The sequence below is a fragment of the Strix aluco genome, chromosome 19 (genome assembly GCF_031877795.1).
Source record: "Strix aluco isolate bStrAlu1 chromosome 19, bStrAlu1.hap1, whole genome shotgun sequence".
In the NCBI taxonomy this organism is placed as follows: Eukaryota; Metazoa; Chordata; class Aves; order Strigiformes; family Strigidae; genus Strix; species Strix aluco.
The window spans coordinates 12,390,985-12,400,234 of record NC_133949.1 but is presented as its reverse complement, the minus strand read 5'-3'; the positions used below and the strand labels follow the sequence as shown (position 1 = coordinate 12,400,234).

The 9,250-nt window shown below is 51.6% G+C and overlaps 1 protein-coding gene across 1 annotated transcript in view; it reads left to right on the top strand.

The window, feature by feature from the left end:
- The first annotated feature begins 5,810 nt into the window (after positions 1–5,810).
- The window catches only part of LHFPL7 (LHFPL tetraspan subfamily member 7), a 64,497-nt gene continuing 61,057 nt past the window's right edge, over positions 5,811–9,250 (top strand). The window contains exon 1 of the mRNA XM_074844939.1: positions 5,811–6,098. Within this exon, the coding sequence (XP_074701040.1) occupies positions 5,811–6,098 (288 nt within the window). The remainder of the gene's footprint in view (positions 6,099–9,250) is intronic.

Below are 9,250 nucleotides of genomic sequence, written 5' to 3'. Positions count from 1 at the left end.
TAGGAGAGCCGGGCAGAGTGAGGCGCCATCGGCCATCTTGGATGAGGGCCGGAGGGCTTTGAGGAGGTGTTTTGGGGAGGCTCCGGCAGTTTGGGCACGTCCGGTGGGCGAGGGGTGACAGCCTGCCCCGAGGGCAGGTGACAGCGAGCGGGGGACAGGAGGGAGCGGTATGGCAGGGCCAACGAGAGCCGAGGTGCTGTGCAAAGCGCCCTGGAGACCTCTGAGATGTAGGCCCAAAATGTCCTCTTCGGCCACAGGGGCTGCAGCAGAGGAGACTGACAGCCCGACACCCCTCACCTCTGTCTGAGCACCGCCGTGGGCCGTGTGGCCTTTGCAGGCCCCGTGGAGGTAGCCACAAGCAGTGGGTCCCTGTCTGAGCAAAGTCCTGGTCGCTGCAGGCAAAAGCCGCGCCCCCATGCATGGGGTCCATGGTGGCCCTGGTCGGTGTGTTCATGTGGTGCCAGAAAAGGAGCAGCGCTTCCCACAGCTCTGTCATTCCATCGCAAACTACCCGGTTATTGCTGCAGTGTAACCAGAAAACCCTGCCAGGTGGCATAGCACAGGTCAGGATGTGGGGACAATGCACGGGTACTAGAAAGCAGTGTCTGATAAGTCAGTTCCGTCTGCGTCCCCAGTCCTGCCACAAAAATCCTCTTAATTGTCCTCATGAGGCAAATCTTCTCTTTTCTCAGCTACAAAGGACATTTGTAGTTATAGCGCATTGCTTACGTTGATCTCAAGAGCAGTATATGGTACAAATGCTTTACAAACACTTTATAAAAAGACTGGTTTATGTATGAGGAAACGGAGGCGTGGTACCAGAAAGCAGCTCTCCCAAAATCACAGAGCTACACCCGATCCCTGCAGCAAACCATACACCCTTACCCCTTTGAAATGGCCTTGAATGCTGGAGAGCCACCTGAGCGTGATGAACTCCAGCAACGGTGAGCATGGAAGAAAAATAAACCATGTCCACTTTCCTGTGGGCTTTGGCACTCCACGCCAGACAGGAATTAGCTTTCCAAACACATAACTCTCAGTCAGTTCCTTTTCAAACTCTTTTACACCACGACGTTTCTGGGCTTGATCCCCGTGTCCCATGGGACCTGGATAGCAAAACACCATGAGGGTCCCGAAACAAACCCTGCAGGTGGTACAGGGACGGTGGGAGTCAGCTGCAGTTCCCCCTTGTACATCTCTGTGTCATGATGGATCGATGCAGTGTCGTCCCTCTGCGACGTAACTGTCCCGCTGTTGGTGCTTGAGCCATGAGAAAATGATGTAATTAATAATCATTGCGTAGATTTCTGAAGCATCTTTCATTCAAGTGTTTCAAAGCTCTTTACAAACACTCATTAATTAAGACTCATAAGACCCGTAAATGGCATAAAAGGTATATGGGGATCTCTTTAGGGCTGAGATGAAGCCATCTCTTGGGCAGGATGTTGCAGCTGATTGACACTCTATAGCAACTGCATTTTCTCTTTTGATATTATTTTAGTTAACCGATGCTCTTTGATACATATTTGTACTTGTGCCCAGAGGCTGGTTTGATGATAATGAACTGAATTATTATATATTTTTTTTGCATAATGAACTGAATTATTTACGTGGCACATTACCTAAGAGGCTGCGAATAGACAAAAATATTCAAAAGGTGAGCAAATGTGAAAGAACGGGATGAATCATTTAGGGAACACTAAACTAACATCTTTGGTCAAAAAAGTTTGCACCCAGCCCTTTACAAACATGCACAATAACTGACAGTATAAAGAGAGCCCAAATACGAGCAGTCTGATCCTCCAGTATACTGCACACAGATTTCTCTTTCTTTCCATGTCACTGTGTGTGGTTAAAGGGCCTGGTTTTGCCAGCCAAGCTGTAGGTTTCAATTTATATGTTGGGGTTGAAGCAGGGTGCAATATATTACAGAGTCCTGGTCTGCCAGGCTGCCTAAGTTGCAGTTGGTGGTAAAATTCCCATGAAAGTCTGTATTCTGGACCCACTTTCCAACCTTACACACTGATCTTTTTTCTACTGCCAAACCCATAGATCCCAGCTGATATTGCTCCTCTGGCTGGTAGAAGCAGGCAGGTTTATTTATTTAGCTACGCATATCTGCTTCAAGCAGAGTGGACCCTTTCATGCTGGGACACGCAGTCTCCTGAGACCACACTACCAGCTGCAAAGTGACAGTTGCTGCCATCAGTAAGGCAAGGCTGTCAGAAACCTGGCCAGCTGGCAACGTGATTTTGGGGTGGGTAGATTGTAGGCATCCCCCATCACACTCGATGAGGAAGACTATGTTGCAATTAATTTTCAAACAGCAGCTCCTTTTCCAAAAACCTCATCCAACCTGTCAAACCCTTCGTGATAATTCAATTATCTTTGCATCAGATTCTAGATAATTGATGAAACCTCAAGCTACAAGTATGTTTGGCATGAATTACATTTCCTGGACTGCAATTTTCTCCCCTTTTTGGGAATATGCAGAAGGGCTGAAGCTCCAATCCACAGTTAGTCACTCAGTCTTGGACCCTGGAGATCTGAACTGGGAGCACAAATAACATCAGGTTCTGGAGTTTTTAACAGAACATGACAGTTTAATTAACTGAGCAATCAGTTGTAATATGACTTCAGGACATAGGTTGGCCCACATCAGAGAAGCTGGGGGACAACTCCCTAAATTAAAATATTCAAAGAAAAAAAAAAAAAGCCTCACTGCCTGGTGATTTTTCCCTTTCCATAGCTAGAAAAATAAACAAACTTCAGTATTTGAAAAGATCTAAATGGGATGCTCTTGTTTGGCCAGAATTAATAAAGCAGAACAAGACTTCATTGATAGCTTGGCGTCTTTGACTCAGATAATTAATCACAGGGAACTGCTCTGCTCAATTACAGCATTCAGAAGAACACAAATGCAACAAATCGTGTTACAAGTCATTGCCATCTCTCACATCTTAGGGCCAGGCTATTAATTTATTTACATGTATTTACATGATGTTGGGATTCTATCTCATATATAGACTTCTCGCTACTTTGGGAATACAAATCATAAAAAATATATGACTATGGGCTTTAACAGCCTAGATATTACTCTGGAATCAGTAATAATGTCCAAAATATCTAAGAAGTCAAAGATGCCTTTGTACAGAAACACACTACAAGCTTAAAAATCATATATTCTAAACATTGCCATTAGCATTGTTTAAAAATTATACAATCTTATTTCGGACAAATAATGAGACACCTTAGACAAACTTGCAAAATAAGCAATATAAATACTAATCACTTATAATCCAAGAACTAATGGTTGGGGAGAGTGAGAAGGATGCAGCACATACGTATAATGGTGCACAGCAGATGCTGGGGAAGCTGTAAAATTAGGAGGACACAACTGATACCATCACAGAAGGGACACTCCAAAACTGCAATCGCAGCAACTTCAATTGCAGACTTGTATTTTTCTCCTTTTTTTTTTTTCTTTCTTTTTTTAATGGGGAAACAAGTGGCTGCATGCACACGTAAAATTCATGGCAAATTTGGATGTGGCTGACCTCAGTCCATTAGCCTTAGTGGGAATGGGAGGTTGATACTGGCTTTTCAACTGTGCTGAGGACTTCAAAGAAGAGAATTACCCCACATCCCAGCCTGGCAAAAATTAACTGATTTTATTAAAATATTGCAATCCCTCCTTGTCTCCTTTCTCTGAGTACATGCCCAAGGAGGAAGGTTTGTTCCTCTGTGCCTGGCGGTTGGGCACAAGGGGCAAGGGGTTTGTGTCTGACTCTCAGTGGGTGGGTTATAACCTGAACCTTGAAGTGTAATACAGAAAAAAATGGGGGTAAAAAAAAGTAAAAAGCCTCACTCCCAGCAGAAAGGGCTGCGTCAGTGACCTGCTGCTGACGATCTCTGGACATCCAAGCTCTGGGGAAGGAGCACTGAGTAGGAGCATAGACATGGCAAACAGAAAAGCCCTCACTGCAGCTTCTGCAGCTTTTCCCAGCCCTGACCCTGCTGCAGGCTGCTCCTCACAGCCCTTTCTGCAGGGCTTCTGTGCCCCTCTGGACTTACTCTGCTTTACTGAAAACAAACCAGATCGTTCCTACCGCCAGTATGTCCAGGTGGGATTGCCAGTGTTGTGTGGGGCTCACCCTGGATGACCTTTCTCCAGTTCCCAGTGTTTTTCCCAAATTCTTGGCTATTTATAGTGTCATAAATGCTTGAATAAACCCAAGTTTTTTTAAAAAAAATCTAGTTTAAAACCCTTTTCTATGTTTCTCCATTTATGCATTTTTTCCGTTTTGTTTTCCTAAATGCCTCAAAGAGTGAAGTGATGCAGCACATGACCAGCACTCGGGCATTTCTACAAACCAGGGATACTGGGAAAAGACACAGCTGAGTGTGATTTTTGTCCCTTCAAAACTTTCCTGTGAGTTACAGGACAGAGAACATCCACATCATTTTTAAATGCAAGAAAAAGACACACCCCCACGAAGCACAAACGCTGCCCCCAGACATAACCGCAGCATTTTATCCCAGACTTTCTGTCCGTGAATTCAGCTGCAAATTATTTACCCATCCCTTTCCTCTTCGGGCAGCCTCGGGGAGCTCAGCACCCTAACTCCCGCTCGCCAGCAGTCTGGGCGCACACCAGGAGAGGGTGCCAAGCCCCCGGCTCCTGCGCTACCAGACTCTGCACGATTTTCACCAGGCAAAGTCCCGCTCTGGCTGTCTCGGAGCCACCCGGCTGCAAGGGCTGCGATTAAAACACCAACCAACGCACCCCGGATCTGAAGGGAAAGCTCTTCTTTTTTGACCAAAAGGTGCCCCAAGACCTTTAACTCTCTTTCAGCGGAATCGGCAATAAGTGCCTGAAACTCGCCTCAGGATAGGCAGGATAAACAGATTTTTTTTTTTGCTATATTTAAAAAAAGGATCTGGCTCTTTGGGCTCGCGGCTGGTGGACGTGGGCACCGCTCGGGAGAGAGCTGAGCTTCTGGAGATCCAGAAAACCCCGTCAGATCTGCGAGGCACAAGCATAAACTATCAATTTATGCTGCAAAGCGGCCAGGAGCTTGAGCAGGAATAAAACCTGGCTGATCCATGAAGTTTCAGAATGACTGTTATAAAAATTCATCTTGCACTGGGAGGCGCAGCTTTTATGCTAAACCCGAATTCCCGGGCAGCCGTTGTGCCTCGCTCTCCGCTCTGCCTTTAACACTTTGGAGAAACCCACGGGATTAAGGGATAAATTTAAGGGGTTAAAAAAAAGCAGACCCCGAGTAAGAAATTTCCCAGAGAAGGGGCCACGGACCCCTGCGCGCCTCCCTGGGCTGTGCGTGAGTTTTAAAATCCGCCCCCCTCCCCTCCCGGTGACACCCGGGCTGCGAGAAATTCCCCGCAAACCCGCCGGGCCGCGGCCCCCACGCGTGTCCGTGTCCGGGAAAGCTGCAGCCGTGGAGCCGCAGCATCGCCGTCTGCGGGCACCTGGAGGGGGTGGAAGGGGATTTAAAAATATTAACGATAACGGCAAGAATAAAAAGCCGGGCTGAGGCGTAAAACACCCCAAAACGTGGGCGCAGGTGAGGGGGGCCCCGCTCCGCCCCCCCCGGGACTTCCCCCCCCCGCCCGCCGCGGGTGTCGCAACCGCGCCCGGCCTCAGCCGCGCCCCGCCGGGAAGGGGGGGGGGGGGGGGGGGCGGCGCGCAGGCAGCGCGCAGGCAGCGCGCAGGGGGCGCGGGCAGCGCTGCCGGCCCCGCCGGCCGCCCCGCGCCGCGGCGGTTGCGCGGCCGCGCTGCGGCGCCGCCGATGCTGTCGGTGCCGGTGCCGGTGGCGGGCGCGGGGGCGGCGCGGGGCGCGGGCTCCCTGCCCCGCCGGCGCGCCATGTGCAGCGGCGTCGGTTGCTTCTGGGCGCTGCTCTCCGCCGGCCTCTTGGCCGCCTGCGCCGCCGCTTTCCTCTCCCCGGCCTGGCTCCTGCCGCCCGGCCGCGCCGCCGCCGGCTTCGGTTTGCTCTGGCGCTGCGCCGGGCCGCCCCGCGGCTGCCACGGCTCCGCCGGCCCCGGCAGCTTCGGAGACATCCCCTCCGGTTCCTGGCAGGTGAGCGCCTCCCCCACCGCGACGGCCCCCCACCCCCCCGCCTCCCCCAAGGTCCCCCATCACCTCCCCGGCATCCCCCTGCCCTTCCCCAAGCTCCCCGGCGTCCCCCCATCACCTCCCCGGCATCGCCCCGACGTGCCCCGGGATCTCCGGCACCCACCCCCCCACCCCCATCATCCCTCCCATATCCCCCCAGACCTGCCCCAGGCTCTCCAGCATCCCTCTGTCCTCCTCACCTCCCTAAGGTCCCTGTCATCACCCCAGCACCCCCCGTTCTGAGCCAGGTTCCCCAGCACCCCCCCATCCTGTCCCCCAGACCTGCCCCCGCATCCCAGTCTTGCCCTGAGCATCCCGGGCATCCTCTGCATCCCCCCGCGCTGCTCTCGAGCATCCCTTTCATCCCCTGCATCTCTCCGTGTCCTGACCCTGAGCATCCCCTCAGCACCCCCTGGGTCTCCCATGGTCCCCGTGGGGTCACACCCCTCTTTGGAGTGCTTGGCAGCTCTTGGGGTGCTGCACGGAAACCTCCCGGGTGCCTTTGTGGTGGTCAGCGCAGCCTGAGTGTGGCCACAAAGCACATCCTGACCTGGCCACCCTGCCTTGCCGGGGCTCCCGGCTGGGGCCACACATCCCTCCAACCTGGGTGTGCAGGGAGCGGGTCGGGGGAGAAAGGGGGGAGGTTTGGTGCTCCCCGGCGGGGCACTGCGCATCGCTTGCCGGCTGAGTTCGCTAAGCAGGAGAGGAGCGGGGGGGTGGCTGAAACTGCTGCCCCTGGGACACGCGGATCCAGAAATCGAGCCTGGACGTGGGAGACTGCGGCCGTTCCCCTGCCTGGCCAGCCCGGGTGGTGTCCTTGCCAGGTTTTGGGAGGAAGGAGGCCAAGGCCAAGGTCTCCCTGCTTGCCCCATGGGGCTTGGTGTTGCTGGGGTGTCCTGGGGTGACAAAGAGCCACCCATCCCCGCTGTGTGTGCGTGGGGACCACACAAAGCCCAGCCCCAGCATCCACCACCTGATCGTCCCTGCCCTTTCTTCCTCCTTCCCTTTCATTTTATTCTTAGTGTCTTACCCTGAGGTTGTGAGTGTGATTTCACTGCCACGGCTCGAAACATGTGAGCTTTGACTTGCTCTGGGTCGCTACGTTGCAGGAACCCCGATATCAGGGCCAAGTCCCCAGGAGGTCGTGGCTGCACCCCACACGATGGGTGTCAGTAGTTGAATTTCTCAGCCTGCCGTGAAGCTGTGCTGTTCCCTCTCCCAGATGCCAGGTCTGTGTGTGATTGCTTAAATCCCATCACGGTCCTTAAAATCGTCATCAAAGACAAATATTGTGAATTGCAAAGAAAAGAACTGGCTGCATAAAATCCTTCCTATTTATATAAAAATGTGCAAAAATGCTCTTGTTTCCGTAAGTTGGCCTTTGTTCAGCTGTTTTTGCAAATGCAATTCAGATAAACACTTCGAAGTAATAACAAACTTTAAAGATAAGAATGAAGCTCAGCAGTGACTCATTTGAACAGGCTTCAGCTACACGCAGCCTCAGCCTCTGAAAACACTTTATATCCAGAATATAACGTAACGCAAAGCCTCTGAGCTCCTGAGCTTGGGCTGTGGTAGGGATGAATAATACATGGTACCAGGTGGAGTTTACAGGGGATTTTGGTGACACATCTTTGTCACCTTTATTAATACCACCCAAGTAATTCATGAACAACAAACAGTGCAGCCTCTGTCAGGGGAAAGTGCTCCCCTACCAGCTTTCTGCCATGATGAGGATGCGAATACCTGTTGTGATGGTTATTTGATGAGGTGGAATATAATAAAATGTCCCTGACAGCTTTGCTAAGGCAGGCAACAGCTTTGGCTTTCGTGCATGACAGCCCTCGGAACCTGCACGCCTCCGTGCTCAGGACGGGGGGAGCTGAGAGCTGTGAGCCCCGTCCGCAAGGTTCAAACAGGAGGTTCTTGGTTTTGGAGAGATGGGGAAATTGTGGCTCTTTTTTCTTTGCTTTCAGAACTTGTTGACATTCATTTCCAATCTTTCAAGCAATCTTGTGGGCAGCTCCTTCTTTAAATGAAAGCCCAACGTGGACGGGAGTCTAGGAGCTTTGGAAAACAGCCACCAGCTTTTTGCTGAAGAGGCAGAGGCTGGTGAGAAGGGTGTGAAGCTGTGGCTGTGGGGGCAAAGGAAGCAAAAGCCAACATGGGGATCAGGAGCTTTCCTAGGGTGAAGCTGATGGCACATCTGGGGAGGATGCTGAGAGCACATCTGGGGAGGATGCCCACCTGCAGCGCACAGGGGGTGGGAGCAGCCCGCAGCCGGGATGTCCATCTCCAGGGAATGTTGTTCTTTTTGTTTCCTGAAACGTGCACGTTTACCGCGTTTCAAATGTTTCCCTGTTCAAATGTGCCGATTTGATGAAGGGGTGGGGAAGTGTTCAGCCGGCAAATGATCGTTAATGCCAGTTGTGTGTTTGCACTTGGGGGATTATGTTAATCATGCTACAAATGATGCTTTGAATCATGTCTAGAGGTTAATTAACATGCCTTTCTTCTCTTAAGAGGGCCTTCATGTCTGCTTAGAGTTGCTGGCTTTTTTCTGCTTCCTTTCATAATTACTTTGCAGCTCTCTAATATCATGGGTACCTTTAATTTAACCCTGTCAGTGCTGAGGCTGCTGGGGCTTTGCATCGTGCTCAGCATCACGATGGTGATTTGATGGGTGGAATATAATAAAATATCCCTGACGCCTGGAGATGTTGTGGCCAGGCTGTCCTGTGCAGGCTGAGACCTTGCAGGAGCTGATGGAAACCAGAGAGGGTCTGGCTGGAGTCAGGTGAGGAGGGAGGATGATGATGGTGATATTGTCCCGGGGCCACAGCCAATTTTTGAGTGGGGCCCTTACACGGACAATTAATGGAAAGGAGGATCCGTTGTGGGAGGACCTGGAGCTGTGAGGGCTGGAGAGGGGCATCCCGAGGGGTGCAGGTGCCATGGGGAGAAGGGATTGCTCTTGGGAGGCCAACTGATAGAGCTGGGAAAAACAGATGAGCTTTTCAGCTCTGAGCTGCTTCATCACATCTCACTACTTTGCTTTTTTTTTGGAGCCAGATCGCTGTGTGCGTATGCGTGCGTGCAAAATAGTGCTTCATCCT